Source organism: Anabrus simplex, chromosome 1 (genome assembly GCF_040414725.1).
Source record: "Anabrus simplex isolate iqAnaSimp1 chromosome 1, ASM4041472v1, whole genome shotgun sequence".
NCBI classification, from domain to species: Eukaryota; Metazoa; Arthropoda; class Insecta; order Orthoptera; family Tettigoniidae; genus Anabrus; species Anabrus simplex.
The window spans coordinates 193,742,516-193,769,883 of NC_090265.1; the positions used below are offsets into that span (position 1 = coordinate 193,742,516).

The 27,368-nt window shown below is 39.5% G+C and overlaps 1 protein-coding gene across 1 annotated transcript in view; it reads right to left on the reverse strand.

Moving 5' to 3' along the window:
• Nucleotides 1–533: 533 nt before the first annotated feature.
• Nucleotides 534–27,368, reverse strand: part of LOC136860878 (homeobox protein Hox-B1b-like) — a 391,631-nt gene continuing 364,796 nt past the window's right edge. Inside the window, exon 2 of the mRNA XM_067138787.2 lies at nt 534–1,270. Coding sequence (XP_066994888.2) covers nt 723–1,270 — 548 coding nt within the window. The 3' untranslated portion in view covers nt 534–722. The remainder of the gene's footprint in view (nt 1,271–27,368) is intronic.

Consider the following 27,368-nt stretch of genomic DNA (forward strand, 5'->3'; position numbering starts at 1 on the left):
ATGCATTTCAGAAAGTGCACTTTGTACATTATGAATGAATCATTTCCGAAACCTTCATTTCTTTTAGAATCTAAATTATATGATGATGATATCTCAAGACCAAATAAAAACATAAATATAGTGTAGTGGCATGTATGCAGTGTTTAGAACCTTACTGCCACAGGTTTCTTAAAATAAATTGAATGAGGCAAGGTACCATAATTTGAGATATTCCATGTTTGAATAGGTGAACAGACCGAGCAACTGAGGAAAGAAACGGTTTTAAAATTCATTCTCGACCATTCTAGAGCAGTTTTGCTATGGTCTCCTATTTCATCTTCCCGCGATGGTACCTCAAATAGAGGCCTGCCTCCACTCCTTCTTAGCCTCAGCCCTCAGATAATTACAACTACACGCACCAGGATAGACGTCAGATCCACACAGGATATTCGGCAGATCCCATAAGAATTTAGTTCATACCTTCTTATATGTAACAATAACAACAACATAATTTGAATTATAAGTTAGTAAGCAAGTTCCTAACCAATATTGCGAGTATTTCCTTCCATAAATTAATACTAAAGTTATCTTACACGGCTGATATTCGTTTAAACTCTCGTGTTCTCCGCGACTGATAGCATCTCTTGTTCGTTTCTGCTCTCAGTGCGTTTCCTCGAACTTGGGAAATTAAGTTGAACATTTTACTGAACTCCAGTGTACCTCTTAAGTCAAGTGATACTAGTTCAGTGCTCCCCAGTAGCAGGAGATGATTCCTGGCTATTTTCATTGCTAAGAGGAGGTGCTGTGACGTCACTGTTACTAACACTAGTGGGCGAATTGCTGCCGCTACTGATACCGCTGACACCACCCCCTAACGCAGTGTTACCGCTGGTCACTCCGTTGGTAATGGGTTCTGTGGGAATAAGTCCCTCTTTCATGCGTTTCTTTTGCTTCATTCGGCGGTTCTGGAACCAGATCTTCACCTGCGTCTCGTTCAACTGCAGCGCAGAGGCGATCTCTATCCGGCGCGCACGTGTCAGGTACTTGTTGAAGTGAAACTCTTTCTCGAGCTCCGTGAGTTGTTTGTTGGTGAAGTTGGTGCGGCCTGTGTTGTTCAAGCTGTTGCCTCCGAGACCCAGCACGGTACTTCCTCCTCCTCCACCACCCATGATGTTGCTGCCCACGCTGCAACTGGAGAGAGGCCCTGTTGATCCCAAAGTTCCTCCGGTCACATAGCCGGCTCCAGCGCCACCGGCACCATACTCTCCCATGCCGTTATTGGTTTTGGGAACTGAAACATAGAATAAGCGCAATCTATTTAAGTTTAAGATACAAGTAAGCCACTTTACATGCTATACTGATACTATTAGTTCTGCTAACAAGGTAGGTCCTATCGATTATAGCGTTAGCAGGATCATCAGTACTGGAACCTGTTTCATAAAATATCGTCGCTGCCGGGACAAAACCTCCTATGTGAAATTTGTTAGCTTAGAACTTTGGCCTGTAAGGTTCTGTCATCTAAAGTGCAATATTGTGTGCGGAGTGTCAAGGCATTATCGCTCTTCATACTGTATATGCTGCGGGTCAGTATATCTCCAAAGGTATTATCACATAGGAGGTTTTGTCCCGGCAATGACGATATCTTTCACTAATATTATTAGAAACCAATAATAAAATCCACAGCCTGTTTCCACTCATTTCACCGGGTCAGGAATGGAATGAATGAAGCCCCCATATATAGGCGAGGATAGTAAATGTGTCGGCTGCCGAAGTCTGTCGCAATTCTCTGGGGCAATGATTAATTAATGACAGATGTAATGAAATGATATTGGAGAGTGTTGCTTGCTTGTTGCTTGTTGTTTTAAGGGGCCTAACATCGAAGGTCATCGGCCCCTTGGAGAGTGTTACTGGAGTGAAAGATGACAGGGCAAACCTGATTACCCGGAGAAAAATATGTCCCACCTTCGCCTTGTCCAGCACAAATCACACATGGAGTGACCGGGCTTTGAACCAGGGGATCCAGCGGTGAGAGGCCGGCGCTACCGCCTAAGACACGGAGGATCTCAGGAAACCAATATGTGAACTAATATTATTAGTATTACGTTCATAGAATGATTAGGTATTAATATTTGTAATTACTGTAGTTTATGAGTCAAAATGATTAGTAAATATTCCTAATAATATTAGTAAATTGTTTCATAGACAACATGACTAATAAACGGTACTCATATTATTGGGATTACTTCCAGGAGTTTCCGTGGTTTCCCATTTTCACACCAGGCAAATGCTGGGGCTGTACCTTAATTAAGGCCACGGCCGCTTCCTTCCAACTCCTAGGCCTTTCCTATCCCATCGTCGCCATAAGACCTATCTGTGTCGGCGCGACGTTAAGCCCCTAGCAAAAAAAAAAAACTTCCAGGAGTACCGACCTTGCTGCCAGTATCCAGTATTCGGGAGATAGTAGGTTCGAACCCCACTGTCGGCAGCCCTGAAAATGGTTTTCCGTGGTTTCCCATTTTCTACGTGGAAATCGTTGAACAGGCTTCGCACTGGGGTTGGTAGATCAAGAACCAATATGGTAAAGCGGGGCTTTCCTGGCACATCCAGGCAATGCGAAATTGGTGAAGACCAAACCACAGCCCATTTCATGAACTGTAGTAAGTGTCCTTTAAGTTGCACAATAGAGGACTTGATGGCTGCAACACCTAATGCCCGTGATTTGGCAAAATTCTGGGCAGACACTATTTGATATGTATGTCATTAAGTACCATTATGCTATGTAAAATGTATGCTTCTGATACAAATAAATAAATAAACCAGGCAAATGCTGGGGCTGTACCTTAATTAAGGCCACGGCCGCTTCCTTCCCACTCCTAGCCCTTTTCTGTCCAATCGTCGCCGTAAGACCTATCTGTGTCGGTGCGACGTAAAACAACTAGCAAAAAAGAAAAAGAAAAAAAGAAAAAAAAACTTCCAGGAGTGTATTTTGATCCATAATCCATGTTGTTAGGGAAACCAAAGTGAGTGGTATTTTAATATTTTGGCTTCATTCATTCCATCCCTGGCCCGGTCATTTACTGGAAAACAAGTTGTAGGCATAAAATTGTGAAGACCGGTGAAGTGGTCGACTCGATTCAAATAGTAATGAGGAATGAGTGTAGGTATTCACCGTTCAATAGACGTTAGGCCAAAAACAGCCTGTACTTGTATGTAGCAAACATATGAATACAATGGGAGATTTAGGTTAGATTACAGAACTTTTGCTGCTTGCTGCTTGATGATGCTTGTTGTTTTAAGGGGCCTAACATCGAAGGTGATCGGCCCCACAGAACCTTTGAGTATTTGCTTGATATGATTGTTAATAGAATGTTCCACTGCAAGGAATGAAGCATAACCTCGAAACAGCAGCTTTACGTGGCACTCCACGGGTTGGTGGGGATATACAGTATCATTGTGTTTGTGATATGCATGGTATTTAACACCCTACTGCATGAACTACTTTTCGTTTGCGTTTGGTGACGAAAAATTCAAGCTTTAAACTTCAACTAGCGTTCAGTGTCTTAGATTTGCCAACAATTCTTAACTGGGGAGATGTATATATACGATTTTTCGCGATTTTACCCAAAGCTTTTAACATTCTAAGACCGATCATTACTGCCCACTGGTCATGGGCACCTATTGCAAGGTGGAAGTATACTTGCACGACCATACGTCGGTAATGTCTTTGAGGTTGAGCCAGATGTACTCCTGAAGCCTGTGGTAATGGGATGGGGAGGGTCCACAGAAAATAAACGGTGGTTGGTTCGCGTGGATGTTGATGTGGTGGAAGGAGTACCTTTGGTTATAGGACTGCTTTATCGTCTGTCACGTAAAATAAAAAGGCACCACTGGCGTATGTGTTTGATTGATGTACAGTTGAAGGTATGCAGTAAAACTACCTCCGTCTGTCCACAATCTGTATTCACTTACGTAGGTGAAAAGTGATATATGTTGCCTCATGACAACACAATGCAGTAAAGGGTTAAAAAGCAACAGTCTGCAGAGTTGTGACTGCAATAGATGACACCCTTCTTCAGGATGTTGTATGCTCTGCTGACTATGATGAAGTATTTGCCACATTCACTCAACTTGACGGTACTTCTTTAGTTTATGGAGTACTTAATGGCTCAAAATTGATGCATCAAGTGCACATGGACCAAAATTTGTTGATCGATATTGGAAACATTGCTTGAGGAAATTCTCGTGTGACCAAATTTAGAATTCTACTTTGTTTGTGCGAATTGGCTGTAGATCCACGTGTGGCTGGGAAGCGTGACCAGTCTTAAGGAATATAATTGATAGGAAGAGCATTGTCACATACGATGTTTTAGAAGTAAGTAGTCGATATTATCAAACTGAATATTGTAACAATACTGGTTAGTTAGAAATGAAACAAAATATTAAAGAATAGAAACTACAATGAAAGCTTCAAAAATGTATAAAATGATAAGTGCTGGGAGGTGAAAGACTATTGAGGATACGTCCTATAATCTCACATTAATGTGAGAAAGGAGTGTATGTTCCGATCTTCACGAAATCGTCATCATACTCAAGGAAAGTGATTTTAATATGACAAAATAACTCATAAAGTGATTATTTATATTTATTAACAGTATTTATGTATGTATGTCACATTCACGAAGTCTGCTATATATCCACATTTTAAAATTCTGCAGTATGATTGACGAAGCCTGTTGTGGTCAGTCTTCGATAATATAAAGTAGGTATTCTAAATTGTCTGCTAGTATCAAGGTGCAAGCTTCATAGTAGATGGTGCTTATTCACTTCCCACTGTTCTTGATTCTTTTTTCAATTTGCTTTAGGGCGATTCAAAAAATAGCCCATAGTATTAACAGGGGTTGGAGACTGGATGTATCTTTTCTCATATATTTTTGTATCTTGGTCCCGTCAATGGCGTGTTTCTGAACGTTGTACGTTCTGATAGTTAAGCCTTTGCTTCTTGTCACTGGAAATTCACTATAAAGGGAAGTTAAAAAATCTCTTAGTAACATGTGTATTGAGTCCGTAAAATATAAATAATTATAGTGTCTTCTCTATGTCGTTGTAGACAACAAACAAACAAACAAACAAACAAACAAACAAACAAACAAACAAACAAACAAACAAACAAAAAGGAAACAGATGGACAAACAAAGGAAAAGTTAACCTATTTTTGAATTTTGTGTGCCTAATTAGGGAGAAACTAGAAAATTGCAGATAAAAGGGAATTTTCTTTGTATTTAAGCGATGGAAGGTAGGCCCCTAATGTTTCTAATTGTACAGCACAAGCTGTTACTCACGTTTAGAGTTTTAGTTTAAAACTATTCTTCTTCGAATTGTTTATGTTCTACGTTTACAAGATAACTTTTAGTATCCTGAAGAGAATTTGTCCATTCTTTCGTAGGCGGCTGGGAACTAAGTTTGAGGAAACCGCAGTGAAAGCACGTTCCAATTCCTGTGACTTAATGCCTGCCGTGACGAATGAGAAATTAAGTAATGGGAGTTGGCCGCGACAATTAGGGAGACCGCAAGACGGATAGGGTCTGGACACATCTGTCTTAGCCCTGCTGTTCAGGTGATTCACTAGGGATTAGCGTCGACAGACCAAAGAAAATGAAACTAAATGAAGGTCTTCATTAAGACGAGAATTTCAGTGCTAGGAAATTGAAGTAGGTAAGACATAGGAAACTGTGCTTCTAGTCACAGCAAGTGTCATTTCAAAGCTATTAACAGGCATAATTTTCCTCAGCGCATGGTAGCTGACGTATCACCAATTACAATTTGAATCCTGGCTAAAACAGAATTATTAAAGACGGCTTCATGCCTTGTAGTTCAGATTCCAAATAAAACTGGAGGTCTCGTGATAATGATATCAAGTTTATCATAAAAACTCCAAGTTTTTCTTTTATTCTTCTATAAGTTTCCATATAAATGACTTAGACTTTTTTCACACTGCTTCTTGGATTAGTTTAACTTCTGTGGAGTGTGACTAGTCACACAAATCGTCGTTCCTATGCCAAAATCGCGAATGTGACAATGCTTTTTCTACTCATTATTTCTCTTAACACTGGTCACATCTCCTAGCCGCATATTGATGTACATTCCATCAGAAGAATTTTCCTTGAGTTCACGTTCCTATGCCGATGTGTAAAGGAAAATGAACCTTAAATAAGTTACATCATACTCTGGGAGTGAGTAAATATGTCATGCAAACATACATTCCCACAGTACGATACAGTAAGGTTCATTTTCCTTTACACGTCAGCATTGGAAAAGGAACTCAACGAAATGTGTTATGATGGATTGCATATCAGCATGTTGCTGGGAGGCGTGACAAGTCTTAAGGGAAATAATGGATAGGAAGAGCATTGTCACATTCGCGGTTTTAGCATAAGAGCGACGAAATGTCTTCAGACATGTGTCTGTCTTAAATACATGTTTAGATAGAAATAGCCCTATATTTCAGACACGTAATAAGAATAGAAAGACAAAGCTGAGGGATTCGAGCTCTGTTCACGGTAATTTTCGGTGGTTGTCCTGAGGTGATTTGCCCTTGGAGATCATACGCAATAATTACAAGTTAATTCTGTAATAGGACTTAGTTTCAAGACCTGGGGCACCATACCCTAAATTATCTGAATAATAACAGGTGGGCCTACATCTTCCAGCAAAAAGACCAAAACAAACAATACTCACAGTTCAACAGCTCGAATCTGTTGACAATAATACCCCAAATAATGAATGAACTAACAACGTCAATACCACCACCACCACCACCACCAACAACAACAACAAAAACAACAGGAAGACGAAAGTAAATAAACTTTCAAGGTCGGTAATATTGAAATGAACTCTTTCTGAATATTGGGCCGTGATTTAAATGAACTCCTTCTGGACGTACTGAGTTGGGGTAGTCATCTGCAGTGAGATGTTGGGGCAGACTGAATATGATTATCATCGTGAAGATGCGATGCAGGAGTCGAATAAAGTTTGAGTTTTATATTGCACCCTTTTAAAGCCCTAGTCGATGGATGCAATATATGCCCACTGAAAACTGTAATTTAAAACAAAGTTGAAAAGTTCTTAGTTCATCCGATGGACAGTTTTAAGTGCAAGTAGATTTTAAGGCGTACGTGGTTTAATATGCTGTAAAAAATTCAACTTACGGGAGTTTTGACATTAATATTAAATCTGAAGTGTTTCCTTACCTACAGTGGGTTGTAAATTCATCAGAGTAGGCCAAATCTTCCAAGTTTAATGTCTTAGAGTGATATCATAAATGGTGAGTATAAAACAGGAATTGAAGAAACCAAGTTATTTATTTAGAATTGGCATCTTTAAGTAATTTGTAACAGTAAAATATAGGAACATTTCTCTGCAGTGAGTAATTTCTTTTTAGGTTTAAATAAAAACTACGGTGCTCCTCGTTTCGGGGGTATTTCAGGATATTTTCAGGTCTTTCTTTTTCCTCCTGATTGATAAATCATCTGAATACACAAGGACCAAGTCAACATTTTAAAATATTTCACAAATTAGAACGTTCTCATTTCTTGATGACACAATTGGATAATGTTGAAATGGAATAAGGTTGTTATGGGATTTCCTGATGTATGCGTTACTTCTTCTTTATAGACACATGTTTCTTGTCGATTTGTGTACATCACTCGGCGACAACTAACTTTACGATCACCACTCTCATCTGTGACTGCATATCGTCGCTCGACCGGTAAAAGGTTGTATTCCACAAAGCTCTTCCTATCAATTATTCTCCTTAAGACTGGTCACGCCTCCCAGCCTCGTATGGATATGCAGTCCATCAGAACAAATTTTGTTGTGTTCATTTTCCTATGCCCATGTGTAAAGGAAAATGAACCTTACTGTACCGTACTGTAGGAATGTACGTTTGCATTACGTATTTACGCACTCCTAGTGTACAATGCATGTAAGGTTCATTTTCGTTTAATCGTCGACATAGGAAAACGAACACAACGGGCATTGCTCTGATGGACTGCGTATCCATATGTGGCTGGGAGGCGTGACCAGCCTTAAGGAGAATAATGGATAGGAAGAGTATTGTGGGATACAGCATTTTACCGGTGAAGCGACGATATCTATTTTGTTTACGAGAAATTAAATAAACGTAAACAGGAGTAGTATAATAAACTTTTGACTAGAATAATCATGAACATCTATTTTCAATGCGTGACACTGCTGTCGTAGTTCGCTTGGGAAGCGAATGTAACTTTAGTTCCAAGTTTTTAAGAAGAGCATTTCGCGTCAGAATGTAGGAATGGTGAAAGTACTTGTTGCAACATACTGAAACCAATTACAAACACCGGATCAAGGAAACATAATAGACCCATGTTCCGAAAATAATGCAATGTTTACAAAAATGTGGCATAGCATAGACGTTTGTACACGTGCATGCTTCACTTATTCGTATATCTTCCTGACACCAAGCATTTATTTTCCTCATTCGTTTGGTCACAACGTGTAGAAATGGAGAATTATTCATCCAGAAGTCCGAATTTTATACTCTATGTTAACGATAAGTTGTCCGGCTCCATAGCTAAATTGTTAGCGTGCTGGCCTTTGGTCCAGAGGGTTCTGGTTCGATTCCCGGCCGCGTCGGGGATTTTAACCTTAATTGGTTAATTCCACTGGCTCGGGGGCTGGGTGTGTGTGGCGTAGCCTATTCAGCATTAGAAATCATCCTAGGTAGGGTCCTCATCTTCACAGACATGCAGGTCGCCTATTCGGCCGTCTACGAGAAAAAGACCCACCAGGCTTCTCCGGAGGCCATACACCATTTATTTAAAGATAAGTTTTGTCAGATTGAGTAGGTATATCTTTCAAATAATGCTTATTTAATGTTTAAAGGATATGTATTGAGAGATATAGGCAAACCTGGGTTCATGCCAGTACAAATACATTTTAAAAGTAATTAGTGAATGTTCGAACAATTCTAGAATGTTCAGTCTTTTGTTGTTCGAATTACCAATACTTGTTCAACGGAAATCAGTACAAATATCAAGCTTTGTATAGGCTATATGTGTTGGGGAGGAAATGAATGGCAGACCGCCTTCCGACCAACCCTTCCCTGCTCTGTTAATTAGCGAGTTGGTGTTCTCACTTTCTGCTGGGGGAAAATCTGTTAATACCATGTCACGCTTTATTACCAGCTGCCAAATATAGCTCAGGATTGTTTGTGTTCCCTGGATACATTTAACAGATGACAAATTCCCACTGTCAAACAGACCCCGTCATCTTCATATTGACATGTACTGTATTTAGCACTGTAATTAATCATAATAAAATTACTAATCACCATAATTATCTTCATTTTGATTCAGCCTCAACTCGGTGAATTACTGAGAAATGACCGGAGAACCACGCACAATTTCGGTTTCCATAAGCACAATTAATGTAATTAAAATGGGTTCCCCGGGATAAAAGTATAGTTTACTCAGTGTTTCCGACGTATATTTTTAACCAAAATGTTATTTAATTGTTCATCATCATCATCATCTGTTTACCCTCCAGGTTCGGTTTTTCCCTCGGACTCAGCGAGGGATACCACCTCTACTGCCTCAAGGGCAGTGTCCTGGAGCTTCAGACTCTTGGTCGGGGGATACAACTGGGGAGAATGACCAGTACCTCGCCCAGGCGGCCTCGCCTGCTATGCTGAACAGGGGCCTTGCGGGGGATGGGGAAGATTGGAAGGGATAGACAAGGAAGTGGGAAAGAAGTGGCCGTGGCCTTAAGTTAGGTACCATCCCGGCATTTGCCTGGAGGAGAAGTGGGTAACCACGGAAAACCACTTCCAGGATGGCTGAGGTGGGAATCGAACCCACCTCTACTCAGTTGACCTCCCGAGGCTGAGTGGACCCCGTTCCAGCCCTCGTACCACGTTTCAAATTTCGTGGCAGAGCCGGGAATCGAACCCGGACCTCCGGGGGTGGCAGCTAATCACGCTAACCACTACACCACAGAGGCGGACTATTTAATTGTTATTTCTGAAAAATAGCAATATTTCACTCAATTATAAAATCAATTTATGTTCTGCAAGAAAATGAGAACTAAGCATTTCAAACGTCATATTCCCTTTTCATATAAAAATGAATAGGGACTGACTATTTTAAAGTCGAAGAGATTTTGCATGTTGACCGATGCAATTTCTTAGGAAATAATAATAATAATAATAATAATAATAATAATAATAATAATAATAATAAGAAGAAGAAGAAGAAGAAGAAGAAGAAGAAGAAGAAGAAGAAGAATTACTGCTACAAAGGATGGCAGGAGAATACTCGAAATAAGGAGGTAAAGCCTAAGTAAATAATAATCTCGATGGATGAAACCGTACGCATAAACCGGCTTCGGTGATGAGACGACGTGAGACGCATGTAGGAGGATAGGTTACCTAGAAGAATAATGGACTAGTCCCTTGAGAGTAAGAGATGGCTCAGACGGTTGAGGCGCTGGCTTTCTGACCCCAACTTGGCAGGTTCGATCCTGGCTCAGTCCGGTGGTATTTGAAGTTGCTTAAATACGTCAGCCTCGTGTCAGTATATTTACTGACACGTAAAATAACTCCTGCGGGAATAAATTCCGGCACCTCCGCGTCTCCAAAACCCGTGAAAGCAGTTAGTGGGACGTAAATCCAATAACATTATTATTAATATTATTATTATTATTATTATTATTATTATTATTATTATTATTATTATTATTATTATTATTATTATTATTATTATAAGAGAAGTAGAGGGAAACGAAGGTGACCAATGTTATACTCAATTTTTAACGATGTAATGCTAACTAAAGGATGCTACAGAGGAATGTGAAGGCACCTACTTAATTCGCAGAGGCTTGCAGAATGAATGCTGTAACGAAGATGTATATTTGTAATAATAATAATAATAATAATAATAATAATAATAATAATAATAATAATAATAATAATAATATTTTATACGAGTCTGTAGAAGATCTGGAGAAATTGCTGAATGATGAGGCCGTAGTCTTAGAGAGGGAGTGAAAGATGAAAATAAGTAAATCGAAAGCAAACGCAATGGACTGCATTCGCATACATTTAGGGTGCAGAATATCGTTGACTTTCTTTTGATGATGATGATCCTTGTTGTTTTAAGGGGCCTAACATCGAAGGTCATCGGCCCCTGACTTTCTTTTAAAACCTCGTATGTCTCAATGCTCGTTCTGCCCATTATATTCCTTAAGACTGGTCACGCCTCTCAGCCACATACTGATATGCTGTCCATAAGAATAATTTTCGTTGTGTTCATTTTCCTCTGCTGGACTGTGACCTTATTGTAGGGATGGTATTTGCATGGCTAATTTATGCACTCCTACGGTATAATGTATTTAAGGTTCGTTTTCCTTTACAGTGTAGCAGAGGAAAATGAACATAATGAAATTATTCTGATGGACTGCATATAAATATGTGCCTGGCAGGCGTGACCAGTCTTAAGGAATATAATGGGTAGGAAGAGCATTGGAACATACGAGGTTTTAGAAGAAAACCGTCGATATATTAGAGTAGGAAATGCAGAAATTCAAGTGGAAGAATAGTGTTCCTTGGGTAGTAGATAAATCGCAGTTCGGGAGAAAGGTCATATCACCCAATGTTCTTCCTACCCATTTTCCTTAAGACTAGTCACGGCTCCCAGCCACATATGGATATTTAGTCCATCAGAACAATATTCGTTGAGTTCATTTTCCTATGCCCATCTGTAAAGGAAAATGAACCTTAAATACGTCATTCTCCAGGAATGAGTAAATACGTCACGCAAACATACATTCCTAGAGTATGGTACAGTAACGTTCATTTTCCTTTACACAAGCGCATAGGAAAATTAACTCAACGAAAATTGTTCTGACGACTGTATATCCATATGCGGCTGGGTGGCGTGATCAGTTTTAGGGGAAATAATGGATAGGAAGAACATTGTCACACTCCTGGTTTTGGCATAGGAGCGACGATATATAAAATTAAAAATAAATAACGTATTATTATTATTATTATTATTATTATTATTATTATTATTATTATTATTATTCCACGTGATCTAGATTATCGTAAGTATTTTCTGCTCATCCATCATTTTCAAAATCCTAAATACAGTGCAAAGAAATAGCGTTATATTCTACATGTATGTAGATAGATTTAAATAGAATGATAATGTTACTAAATGAACTGTTAATAGCACATTAAGAGGTCATTTAGTAAAATAGTTACTTTACATGCACACATGAACGTCTTGGGCTGTTATGGACTTTTCCACCGACTGCGAATCTACGATCTTGGGCGCAAGGCAAGCAGGGGTGAGAAACGAGTCAATAAGCTATTTAGTGAGGGGCTACAACAAAAATTTTGTAGTTACACCGCATTGCTTCTTCTTTAAGTAGACTGCGCTTTAATTAGTTTGCGGATGATGTTCGTGAGATACGTAGGTATTCGCTCTATGGAGGAAAGAGTTCTGTTCTCAAGGTCTGTTCTTATTTCTGGAACGTCTAAAAGTTGAGAAGCCCTTTTTATCTGTCCATCTATTTGTCTGTTTGTCTGTCCACTTACATGTCACCTTGTCCGTCCGACAGTCTGTATGACAATCTGCATTTCCATCTTGTCCATCTCTTGGCCTATCTTTTGCTTACTTGTCCGTCTTCCTGTCTGCTTGTGAGTTGTCCGTCTATTTCGATGTCATAATTTGATAAGCAAAGTATGTATGAAATCAGATAGTGACATCGGCTCTCAATATTTTTCCCCTGCGGGCTAATAATGCTGTAATGCAATTCTTGAACAATGATATTCATTACGAAGTCATGTGTTATTAATTTCAGTGAATCACCATACTCTTTGATCTCTTCAAAGCCATTAACGACGACATAAGCCTCATGATATTCCTTAACACTTAGAATGCCAAATACCGGTATGATCTAATCACATTTCGATGAAATGGTCAGTTTCTTATATGACAGCGTACCATGACCATTAGCTTAAGAAGAAAATACTTGTGAAACATACTTATCGCCAATTGTGACATACTGTAGCGATAGCTGGACTCTGAACAAAGATGACGTAAAAAAAAACTTAAAGCCTTGGATATTTGTTGCTGGACCCGCTAAGAGAAAAAAAGTGTCAAATTTCCCTTCAGAAATCATTACCGAGAAAAATATATATGGAATTTCGAGTCGACAAGTGTATCGAAAAGGGGAAACTGTCTTGGTGCCTATGGATCTACCCCGAATGAAATAATTTCTCCATAATATGATGAGATGAAGCATCTTTGATATTTTTCTCAGTTACGGCTATCCATCAGCATTTCATTCGGTTACTAATTAACATCGAATCACACATATTAAATCGCTAATTTCAGAAGATCCCTAGATATATTTGTGTGAATAAGCCGGAACATAAGATGACCAATACAGTTGTGCTAGATCAAGTTAGTGAGGAACTATAGCTGATCAACCACATCAGTAAGACGAGGTCGTCGTGGCTGGGGGCTCAGACTGCGACTTGGTGGACTGATGGTCGATATCCTAGAGCAGAGGTTTGTGGCACATTCTTCTTTGTGGAATTTTGCAGCACATCCAGTCTGCTTTAGAAAAAATAATCAAATGCTAGGGAGAAGTGTCGATTGATCATGAACCCTAGCAGAGAGTGTATAAACTACGAGAATTCTCGAGAAACAGGCCCTTCGTTCGTGTCTATCGTACTACTTCAGTTCTCGACAACGCACCTGTGTGAATAGGGATTTTGACACTGACCTGCAATAAAATAAGAAACAGAAGATATTTATTTCCGAAGATTAAGAATTATGGGTGTAACTTATTTGTCAGCGTTTCCTTCGTCCGACTAGTTGGCTGAATGGTCAGCGTACTGGCCTTCAGTTCAGGGGGTCCCGGGTTCGATTCCCGGCCGGGTCGGGGATTTTAACTTTAATTGGTTAATTCCAGTGGCCCGGGGGCTGGGTGTTTGTGATGTCCCCAACATTCCTGCATCTCACACACCACACATAACACTATCCTCCACCACAATATCACGCAGTTACCTACACATGGCAGATGCCGCCCACCCTCATCGGAGGGTCTGCCTTACAAGGGCTGCACTCGGCTAGAAATAGCCACAAGAAATTATTTAGCGTTTCTTTCTTGTAATGAACATGCACAAAAGTAAGGAACCCCATATCGTTGGCTTTCTTTTAAAACGTCGTATGTCTCAATTCTCTTCCTAACTATTACGTTCCTTAGGACTGATCACGCCTCCCACATATTTATATGGAGTCCATCAGAATAATTTTCGTTGTGTTCGATTTCCTATGCTTATGTCTAAAGAAAAATGGACTTTACCAGACCGTATTGTAGGGATGGTGTTTGCATGGCGAATTTACGCACTCCTACAGCATAATATATTTAGGTTAATTTTCCTTTACACACTAGCATAGGAAAATTAACACAATGAACGTCGTTCTGATGGACTGCATATTAATATGTGGCTGGGAGGCGTGACCAGTCTTAAGGAATGTAATGGGTAGGAAGAGCATTGGGACATACGAGGTTTTAAAAGAAAGCGATCGATATGTCGAACTGGGTTATAACAATAATATAATTACTGACAGCATTCTTATTTTTTTTTAGCTCCCAATACAAAGGTTAATAAATAATATTAGTTAAATATGCAATACGTACGCCTGTATTTATTTGTTCATATTGTACCCAACAAAGTACCTGACTCAGGATTCCCTACCAGGCGTCTTCACCGACGCTTAGGCCGTTTATGGCAGCTATTGGCGGAGCTGTTGAGGATACAACCAGCCTTCGGTATTACAAATTGGGATCAATGAGGTCCTTGGGATACGATGTCCTATATAATGAAGGTATATAACAAATTCGGACAAATATGTGTTACAATGGAAAAAACACAGAAGAGCACGACAATGTTGTGAGACGGACAGCAGACAATGGTATGATGGTAAACGGAATGAGCATCGTTGTGAGTTTTACGAAGAGGAAATGCTCTTCCAGGTTTAATTACTGTGCTGGTGGGGTGATATTACCTCATGGAGATCACTGCAAGTACTGTATCTAGGTGTGTTAGGAATGATCTTCATTGGGATAATTACATTAACGAGGTTGTAAATGAAGGATACAAATCTCTTCACATTGTTACTAGGGTATTTAGGAGTTGCAGTAAGGATTTAAAGGAGAGGGCGATTAAGATCCTAGTTAGAGTATGGTTCCGATATATGGGACACATACCAGGGTTACTTGATACAAGATCCGGAAAAGATACAAAGGAAAGCAGCACGGTTTATTTTGGGTGATTTCCGACAAAAGAGTAATGTTACAAAAATGACTCAAATTTGGGCTGGGGAGACTCGGGAGTAAGGAGACGAGCTGCTCGACTAAGCAGTATGTTCCGAACTGTCAGTGGAGAGTTGACGTAGAATTACATTAGTAGACAAATAAGATTGGGTGGATCTTTTAAGAGCAGGAAATATGAAGATAAAGTTGGAATTCAAGAGGACAAATTAAGAATAATATTCATTTATAGGACAAGGAATGCGGGATTTGAATAATTATCGAGGAAAATGTTAGATAAATTTTCAACTTCTTTGAAAACCTTTAAGAAAATACTAGGTAAGCACCTGGGCGACAGTTCTAAATGCAGATAATTTCCGACTCAGCAAGACCAAGACAGAAACTCTGATCAAGTTCAATAAAGTGATTCCCGTTATCAGATTACTGTTTGGTAGTCATACCTGGGTTCACAAGTTCAAAGATCGCAGTTCTGTAAAAGCTACAGAGATGATATATAAGTTATAATGTCACTGATACGTTACACAAGGCTCGATTGTCTACGTAAAGAAGATAAATATCTAGATCTTATTGTCTCCTGACTGATAGGCCTGCCTCTTGTTGATGGTTACAGAAAGCCATGTGGTGAACATTTTTTGTGCATGGATCTTTCAAGACTCCTCAAGTTGGTATTTCCATAAATCCAAAGGCAGGTGTGACATTTTACGTCATAGAAAGCTCATCCTCCTCTACGAACCATGTGACCTTGCCGCGGTGGGGAGGCTTGCGTGTCCCAATGATGCAGATAGCCGAGCCGCAGGTGCAACCATATCGGATGGGTATCTGTTGAGAGACCAGACTAACGAATGGTTCATCGAAAGGGGGGTAGCAGCCTTTCGGTAGTTGCAAGGGCGGCAGTCTAGATGATTGACTGATACGGCCTTGTAATATTACTCAACATGGCTTAGCTGTGTTGTTACTGCTACACGGCTGAAAGCAACGGGAAACTACAGCCGTAACCACCTCCCGAGGACATGCAGCTCTCTCTGTATGAATGATGTACTGATTATGGCTTCCTCCCGGGTAAAATATTCCGGAGGTAAACTAGTCCCCCATTCGGATCTCCGGGTGGGGACTACACGAGAGGGGGCGATCATCAGGAAGATGGATACTGACATTCTGCGAGTCGGAGCGTGGAATGTTAGAAGTTTGAATCGTTGTGGTAGGTTAGAGAATCTGAAAAGGGAGATGGATAGGCTAAAGTTAGATGTAGTTGGTATAAGTGAAGTACGTTGGCAGGAAGACCAGGATTTTTGGTCAGGCGACTACCGAATTATCAACACGAAATCAAACAGGGGTAATGCAGGAGTTGGTTTAATAATGAATAAGAAAATAGGGCAGCGGATAAGCTACTACGACCAGCATAGTGAAAGAATTATTGTCGCCAAGATAGACACCAAACCAATGCCCACCACAATAGTGCAGGTCTATATGCCTACTAGTTCAGCGGATGATGAAGAAATTGAAAGAATATATGAGGAGATAGAAGATTTAATACAATATGTCAAAGGTGACGAGAATCTAATTGTGATGGGAGACTGGAACGCAGTGGTAGGCCAAGGGAGAGAAGGTAGCACAGTAGGAGAATTTGGATTGGGACAAAGGAACGAAAGAGGAAGTCGGCTGGTTGAATTCTGCACTGACCATAATTTAGTCCTCGCCAATACTTGGTTCAAACACCACAAACGACGGCTGTATACGTGGACGAGACCTGGAGACACTGGAAGGTATCAAATAGACTTCATTATGATTAGGCAGAGATTCAGAAACCAGGTGTTGGATTGCAAAACTTTCCCAGGAGCAGACGTGGACTCTGACCACAACTTGTTGGTCATGAAATGCCATCTGAAGTTGAAGAAATTGAAGAAAGGAAAGAATGCAAAAAGATGGGATTTAGACAAGTTGAAAGAAAAGAGTGTGATGGATTGTTTCAAGGAACATGTGGCACAAGGACTAAATGAAAAGGCCGAAGGAAACACAATAGAGGAAGAGTGGAGAGTCATGAAAAATGAAGTCAGTAGGGCTGCTGAAGAAATGTTAGGAAGGAAGAAAAGATCAACTAAGAATCAGTGGATAACTCAGGAGATACTAGACCTGATTGATGAACGACGAAAATACAAGAATGCTAGAAATGAAGAGGGCAGAAAAGAATACAGGCGATTAAAGAATGAAGTGGATAGAAAGTGCAAGGTAGCTAAGGAAGAATGGCTGAAGGAGAAGTGCAAGGATATCGAAGGCTGTATGGTCCTGGGAAAGGTAGATGCTGCATACAGGAAAATCAAGGAAACCTTTGGAGAAAGGAAATCTAGGTGCATGAATATTAAGAGCTCAGATGGAAAGCCACTTCTAGGGAAAGAAGACAAAGCAGAAAGATGGCTGGAGCATATCCAACAGTTGTATCAAGGTAACGATGTAGATAATTTCGTTCTGGAACATGAAGGGGCTGTTGATGCTGATGAAATGGGAGACCCAATTTTGAGGTCAGAGTTTGACAGAGCTGTGAGTGACCTAAATAGGAACAAGGCACCTGGAATTGATGATATTCCCTCTGAATTACTGACTGCCTTAGGAGAAACCAGCATGGTAAGGTTATTTCATTTAGTGTGCAAGATGTATGAGACAGGAGAAGTCCCATCCGATTTTCGGCAGAATGTTGTTATACCTATTCCCAAGAAAGCCGGTGCTGACAGGTGTGAAAACTACCGCACTATTAGTTTAGTATCTCATGCCTGCAAAATTTTAACACGTATTATTTACAGAAGAATGGAAAAACAAGTTGAAGCTGAGTTCGGGGAAGATCAATTTGGCTTCAGAAGAAAAGTAGGAACACGTGAAGCAATCATGACTTTACGTCTGATCTTAGAGGATCGAATCAAGAAGGACAAGCCCACGTACATGGCATTCGTAGATCTAGAAAAGGCTTTCGATAATGTTGATTGGACCAGGCTATTTATGATTCTGAAGATGATAGGGATCAGATACTGAGAACGAAGAATTTTCTACAGCCTGTATAAAAGTCAGTCTGCAGTGATAAGAATCGAGGGCTTTGAAAAAGAAGCAACAATCCAGAAAGGAGTGAGGCAAGGCTGCAGTTTGTCCCCTCTCCTTTTCAATGTTTACATAGAACAGGCAGTAAAGGAAATCAAAGAGAAATTTGGAAAGGGAATCACAATCCAAGGAGAGGAAATCAAAACCTTGAGATTTGCGGATGATATTGTTATTTTATCTGAGACTGCAGAAGATCTCGAGAAGTTGCTGAATGGTATGGATGAAGTCTTAGGTAAGGAGTACAAGATGAAAATAAATAAGTCCAAAACAAAAGTAATGGAGTGCAGTCGAACGAAGGCAGGTGAGGTAGGAAATATTAGATTAGGAAACGAAGTCTTAAAGGAAGTAGATGAATATTGTTACTTGGGTAGTAAAATAACCAACGATGGCAGAAGTAAGGAGGACATAAAATGCAGACTAGCACAAGCAAGGAAGAGTTTTCTTAAGAAAAAAATTTGTTCACTTCAAACATTGATATCGGAATTAGAAAAATGTTTTTGAAGACTTTTGTGTGGAGTGTGGCATTGTATGGAAGTGAAACATGGACGATAACTAGCTCAGAAAGAAAGAGAATAGAAGCTTTTGAAATGTGGTGTTACAGAAGAATGCTGAAGGTGAGATGGATAGATCGAATCACGAATGTAGAGATACTGAATATTATTGGTGAGAGGAGATCGATTTGGCTAAATTTGACGAGAAGAAGAGATAGAATGATAGGACACATCTTAAGACACCCAGGACTTGTTCAGTTGGTTTTTGAAGGAAGTGTGGGTGGCAAGAACGGTAGGGGTAGACTAAGGTATGAATATGACAAACAGATTAGAGCAGATGTAGGATGCAATAGTTACGTAGAAATGAAAAGGTTAGCACAGGATAGGGTGGCATGGAGAGCTGCAGCAAACCAGTCTATGGACTGATGACTCAAACTCAAACACAGAAAGCTCATTGATGTCAAGTCGCTACAGGATTAAAATCAAGTTTGGTGGTGATCATGATGATGATGAATTTGCTCGATTGGCTGAAAATTCTGCACATTCCCACTGTTAACAATTAACGAAGAAAGAATGGCTTATAACAGAAAGACAAAATGCTGGAAGTCACCAGTCCTAATAACAACAACGTACCTTTTCTTATTAAAATTGTTTGTTACGGGCAGTCAAAAGTGATTGTTATTTTTAAGATATGCTCAAACAAGCGTTAATATTTCATACAGGGACAGCCGAGAGTTCACTATAAGCTGTGTAGTGTCCCGGCTTGTATACATAGTCGTGACCGTCAGAGTATTGATACGTTAGTCATAACTTATTCCTACGTCACAACAAGACCAACTGATTCTCTTGTCTGCCTGTACTAAGTCCTGCTGATTAGCCTGACCCTTTGAGTGACCAGCAGCTGGCCAGCTGTATCGGGATAGCCCAGCACGTGTGACCAACACTAATTGTGCTCTGAAGGCTTACCTCAGCTACGTGCCAGGGGAAAGCTATCCACTTAAAATGAACACCCACTCAGCTATCTGATTGTAGTATCTTTCTTCTAAGAGCTGTCCTTCTTTCGTTTATCCTCAAAGAGGATACGAACTTCCTTTTGGGAAGAAAGTTTGGGTGCATTATGTGAAATATAGTTAAAATGTTCAGGCTGTTACTCAAATCAATTTATCATATTGTTTGGATTTAAAGGTCTCTCAATCAGAATAATATGCCTTTTCAGAGTTATGGGGTCATTGGACTATTTCTGCCATGGAATTCCATTCACCTTGATCATAAACCAATTATTCAATCAATCAATCAATCAATCAATCAATCAATCAATCAATCAATCAATCAATCAATCAATCAATCAATCAATCAATCAATACTGATCTGCATTTAGGGCAGCCGCCCAGGTGGCAGATTCCCTATCTGTTGCTTTCCTAGCCTTTTCCTAAATGATTTCAAAGAAATTGGAAATTTATTGAACATCTCCCTTGGTAAGTTATTAAAATCCCTAACTCCCCTTCCTATAAATGAATATTTGCCCCAGTTTGTCCTCTTGAATTCCAACTTTATCTTCATATTGTGATCTTTCCTACTTTTATAAACGCCATTCAAACTTATTCGTCTACTAATGTCATTCCACGCCATCTCTCCGCTGACAGCTCGGAACATACCACTTACTCGAACAGCTCTTCTTCTTTCTCTCAATTCTTCCCAACCCAAACTTTGCAACATTTTTGTAACGCTACTCTTTTGTCGAAAATCACCCAGATCAAATCGAGCTGATTTCCTTTGGATTTTTTCCAGTTCTGGAATCAGGTAATCCCGGTGAGGGTCCCATACACTGGAACCATACTCTAGTTGGGGTCTTACCAGAGACTTATATGCACTCTCCTTTACATCCTTACTACAACCCCTAAACACCCTCATAACCATGTGCAGAGATCTGTACCCTTTATTTACAATCCCATTTATGTGATTACCCCAATGAAGATCTTTCCTTATATTAACACCTAGATACTTACAATGATCCCCAAAAGGAACTTTCACTCCATCAACGCAGTAATTAAAACTGAGAGGACTTTTCCTATTTGTGAAACTCACAACCTGACTTTTAACCCCGTTTATCAACATACCATTGCCTGCCGTCCATCTCACAACATTTTCGAGGTCACGTTGCAGTTGCTCACAATCTTGTAACTTATTTATCACTCTATAGAGAATAACATCATCCGCAAAAAGCCTTACCTCCGATTCTACTCCTTTACTCATATCATTTATATATATAAGGAAACATAAAGGTCCAATAATACTGCCTTGAGGAATTCCCCTCTTAATGATTACAGGGTCAGATAAAGCTTTGCCTAATCTAGTTATCTGAGATCTATTTTCTAGAAATATAGCAACCCATTCAGTCACTCTTTTGTCTAGTCCAATTGCACTCATTTTTGCCAGTAGTCTCCCATGATCCACCCCATCAAATGCTTTAGACAGATCAATCGCGATACAGTCCATTTGACCTCCAGAATCCAAGATATCTGCTATATCTTGCTGGAATCCTAGAAGTTGAGCTTCAGTGGAATAACCTTTCCTAAAACCGAATTGCCTTCTATCGAACCAGTTATTAATTTCACAAACATGTCTAATATAATCAGCAAGAGTGCCTTCCCAAAGCTTACATACAATGCATGTCAAACTTACTGGCCTGTAATTTTCAGCTTTATGTCTATCACCCTTTCCTTTATACACCGGGGCTACTATAGCAACTCTCCATTCATCTGGTATAGCTCCTCCGACCAAACAATAATCAAATAAATACTTCAGATATGGTACTATATCCCAACCCATTGTCTTTAGTATATCCCCAGCAATCTGATCAATTCCAGCCGCTTTTCTAGTTTTCAACTTTTGTATCTTATTGTAAATGTCATTGTTATCATACGTAAATTTTATTACTTCTTTGGCCTTAGTCTCCTCCTCTATCTCGACATCATCCTTGTAACCAACAATCTTTACATACTGCTGACTGAAAACTTCTGCCTTTTGAAGATCATCACATACACACTCCCCTTGTTCATTATTCCTGGAATGTCCTTCTTGGAACCTGTTTCTGCCTTAAAATACCTATACATACCCTTCCATTTTTCACTAAAATTCGTATGACTGCCAATTATGCTTGCCATCATGTTATCCTTAGCTGCCTTCTTTGCTAGATTCAATTTTCTAGTAAGTTCCTTCAATTTCTCCTTACTTCCACAGCCATTTCTAACTCTATTTCTTTCCAGTCTGCACCTCCTTCTTAGTCTCTTTATTTCTCTATTATAATAAGGTGGGTCTTTACCATTCCTTACCGGTGTCGTATGAGTTGCGCCGAGTAAAAGTTGCGCCGTGTTAAAATCAGTAAAACTTGCGCCGTGGTCATTAATCATTCTAGGAACTAGAGTTCTTGTTTGGGAATTCCACAGGGAAGTTTCGAGTTTCAGAATGTGACAGTGTCCAGTCCCTACTTACCCCTTATCATGATTGGCGTTCAAAATATTATTTCTGATGTATTCATATTTATATCAGCATCACTGTTTGAAACAATTTCATTTGTCATTTATTAGTCTTTTATACCCAGGGGAATGCGACAGGCCTCACCAGGGCACACAATTTCCTTTCTTTGTAGTAGCTATGGTTCATTCTTGAGTCCTATCACTTCATAAGGGGTGCATGTCGGGGAAGCGTAGGGTGAGACAGGTTTTTTTTTCTGTTTTCACTGGTCATTCTTTATTCAACAAATTCGCTACATTTCATTTGCCATCCATTAATCTTTGTCCGCAAAAGCACGTCAGATCTCGCATTCGGCAGTATTTTCTTCCTTTAATGGTATTTCATTCTTCATTCATTCTATTCCTGACCTTGTCAGTTAGCTACAAACAGGCTGTGGATATCCTTCATAAGACTGAAAGACTGATTCCATGTTTCCACACTTGGTTTGTAAATTAAGTCAAACTACGTAGTTATACACGTTTCACCCACTGATATAAATACGATGCAGGTTTTCTAAATGTGCAAGAAACCAACATTGATGGAGTGAACACCGAGCTCGATAGATGCATTCGCTTAAGTGCGGCTAGTATACAGTATTCGGGAGATAGTAGGTTCGAACCCCACTGTCGGCAGCCCTGTAAATGATTTTCCATGGTTTCCCATTTTCACACCAGGCAAATGGCGGGGCCTATACCTTAATTAAGGCCACGACCGCTTCCATCCCACTCCTTAGCCCCTTCCTGTCCCATCGTCGCCGTAAGACCTATCTGTGTCGATGCGACGTAAAACAACTAGCAAAAAAAAGAGAGTGAATAATATTTTTTATATATTAATTTCAAAGTCTCAGTACTACAGATATTCACAGACATTCCTTGAACTTGGAAAAAAAACCCTGCGGTGCAGCGCAGGTAGCAGATGCTTAAGACAGCTGTCAAACCACTTCTACTCCCGGCGGGGAATCTCCACGGCGCAAATTTTACTCGGCGCAATTCATACAGAACCTCCTTACCACCCTTAATGGTACAAACCTGTTTTCGCATTCCTCAACAATTTCTTTAAACCCATCCCAGAGTCTGTTTACATTTTTATTTACCGTTTTCCTCCGATCATAGCTACTTTTTAGAAACTGCCCCATGCCTGCTTTATCAGCCATATGGTACAGTCCTACTTTTAAGACCTTCCTTTCTATCGCATTTATTTTTAACTACCACAAAAACAGCTTCATGATCACTAATACCATGTATTACTTCAGTTTCCCTATAGAGCTCAACTGGTTTTATCAGCACCACATCCAGGATATTTTTCCCTCTGGTTGGTTCCATCACTTTCTGAATCAGCTGTCCTTCCCATATTAACTTATTTGCCATTTGTTGGTCATGCTTCCTGTCGTTCGCATTTCCTTCCCAATTGACATCTGGCAAATTCAGATCTCCCGCTACAATCACATTTCTTTCCATGTCATTTCCCACATAGCTGACTATCCTATCAAATAATTCCGAATCCGCGTCAGTGCTACCCTTTCCCGATCTGTACACTCCAAATATATCAAGTTGCCTATTATCTTTAGAAATGAGCCTTACACCTAGAATTTCATGTGTCCCATCTTTAACTTTTTCGTAGCTTACAAATTCTTCTTTCACCAGAATGAACACTCCCCCTCCCACCCTTCCTGTCCTATCTCTACGATACACACTCCAGTGCCGTGAGAAAATTTCTGCATCCATTATATCATTTCTCAGCCATGATTCAACTCCTATTACAATATCTGGTAAATATATATCTATTAAATTACTTAATTCTATTCCTTTCCTTACAATACTTCTACAGTTAAACACTAACAATTTTATGTCATCCCTACTTGATTTCCAGTTCCCTGTTCCCTTATCACCGCTCCCTAGGCCATCCCGTTTCCCTGAAAGTACCTCCCTATTACCCTTCCAAACAAATTTCCTAACTTATACGTACCACTGCGGTTTAAATGAAGGCCATCTGAGCGCAGATCCCTATCTCCTACCCACCCATTAGGATCTAGAAATTTCACTCCCAGTTTGCCAAATACCCACTCCATAGTCTCATTTAAATCCCCAATCACCCTCCAGTCAGTATCGCTTCTACACAGTATGCATTTACATAGCTCATTAACTCCTTGTACTAGGAAGCTGGCAATACTTGCTGCGTTGGTGGCGACTGGCTACCGCAGGAGAACGGAACAGCAGACTTCATGCATACGGTTGTGGTACTTACAGTAACCGCACGGAGACAACACGGAGACAACGCTACCATGTGAATTCATTAGAGCATGTTATTGCTATTATTATTATTATTATTATTATTATTATTATTATTGTTATTATTATTATTATTATTATTAGGCCTATTTACAATTTGCTTTATGTCGCACGGACATTGACAAAATTATTACAGAGACGATGGAATAGGAAAGGGATGAGAGTGGGAAGGAGGTGACCGTGGCCTTAATGAAGGTATAGCCCAATCATTTGCCTGGTATGAAAATGGGAAACGCCGGAAAACCATCTTCAAGGCTGCCGACAGTTGGGATCGAAGCCACTATCTCCCTTATGCACGCTGATAGCTACGTGACCCAAACCACACAGCCACGCATTCAGTATTATTATTATTATTATTATTATTATTATTATTATTATTATTATTATTATTATTATTATTATTATTATTATTATTATTAGGAGTATGGATCATTCGAAACACAGGATACAAATTATAGAGTGTAACATGGCAAGACACTTATTTACAGACGTGAAAAACATAACATTATACGCTTACAATATTTCCGGAATAAATTTTCATTATGTTTACAAACCAAGGTTTTGGGACACTTGTCATATTTATTTCATGAAAACAAATTTTTTGTAGCCTAATTTATTTACATATTAATAATCCTATCCATACAAGAAACATTTCGATATCTCTTTGCTGCGCTGGTTTATCTTCCATGGTGAAATGTACTAACTGGATTTGAACGCGATGTGATGTGAAAATAACATGGATCACCACTGAGATTCGGTATGCATGACGTCAAGAACTTTCCCTCCGTTACTCAGTGAGCTCCTCTCGCCCCTCCAAAGCATCGAGCAAGCTGGCTTCAAAGGTATTTCGCTCTGAGTTGACGATATCTTAATTACAACTCAGGGTGATATAGTCACGCCTATGCCAAAACACGAATGTGATAATAATCTTCCTGTCCATTATTCTCCTTAAGAACGGTCACGCCTTCTAGCCACATATTGATATACAATACATGAGAACAATTTTCGTTGTGTTCATTTTCCCATGCGCGCCTGTAAAGGATTATTAACCTTAAATACGAGTACATCATACTAAGAGTGCGGGTAAATTTGTCATGCAAACATACATTCCTACAGTACGGTAAAGTAAGGTTCATTTTGCCGTACACGTTAGCATTGGAAAATGAACTCAAAGAACATTGTTCTTATGGATTGTGTATCAATATGTGGCTGGGAGGCGTGACTAATCTTAAGGGAAATAATGGATAGGAAAAGCATTGTAACATTCGCGGTTTTGGCATAGGAGCGACGATATATAATTTAGCGGTTAGAATAACATTGTCTTCAGTCTAGTATTAGACTATTGGTTTCTGAATGTTACGGTACGGCCAGTTTCCTGTTTGATGTATTAATGAATGATTCTATTTCCTTAAGTACTCAGCAAATCTTTGTTTAGGAATTGCCTAGGATTATGCACGTAAAAATATGAATCTGTCCAGTTTGTCAATAGTTTCGTAAAATATCAATTAACAGAAAATGACAATGACAGAAACTTCAGAATGTTTTTACATCTTATAAATAAAATTCTAGGGGGTCCGTTGTCTGTAATGTCATTTATTTCACGAAATGTTGATATATTTATCCATTTCATGTCAATTCAAGATCGTGTCAGTAGTTTCTAGCTTTCGTGTCTGCTTCTTTGTTTGTCTGTTCGTTTGTTTCATCATCACGGGTAACGACTGAACAGATCTTGACCAAACTTCATAATTATTTAGAGTCTACTAATCCAGGAGCAGGTTTCGATATCCATATTATGTAAAAATCACTGAATAGACCGGGGATATATAGGAAGACCAGAAAGGGTTTTCTGAATTTTCTCTTACACTATTGAATATATCTCGACCAAACTTCATATTTAGAGTCTACTCATGCGCAAGCACGTTTCGATAAGTATATCATTTAAAAATCACTGAATAGACTGGGGGTTCACAAGTAGACCAAGAGTTTTTGCAGTTCTTCTTTATCATTGTTTGCTCAAATAGAAAATAGTTTATGCAGTCGAAAGGAAACTTCACAAAACAATGGCAATGTCATAATGAAGAGTACTGGGGAAGATGAGAAGTGAGGCAGATAGCCATTTGCTTTTCTAATTGAGTTAGACAGTGCCATTCCAGCACAACTGAGACTAAGAATAGCACATCTCGATACACTAATTGTTCTCTGAATGTTATTACTGAGCAGCTTCTGTACCATTACAGCAATAAATGACACTGTGGCTTTAGTGAAAGCCTTAATACGCTCTAGCCTTTGCCAAGAGACATGCAAAAATACTGTATCTGTCAAAAAAGTAGTCATATGCAGTAATTCTTTTTATAAACATGAAAGCCAACATAAAATAAGTAGGCATTGTTTCTATCGATGTACTACTTTTCTGAAATGTGACCCAGTTCCTAGCTGCTGGGTCTTCTTCCTGACTAGATGAAACAGGTGCCATTTGTTGCGGTATCCTAGTCATAACTGAGAGGGCAGAAGAAAACTATTTGTTGTGTTTACAAATTAATACACCACATATATTGTCACATCACAAAAAGGCTGAAAAATTGTTCTCACCAACTGGAAACTACAAAAAAGTACTGGGAGACGAACAGGG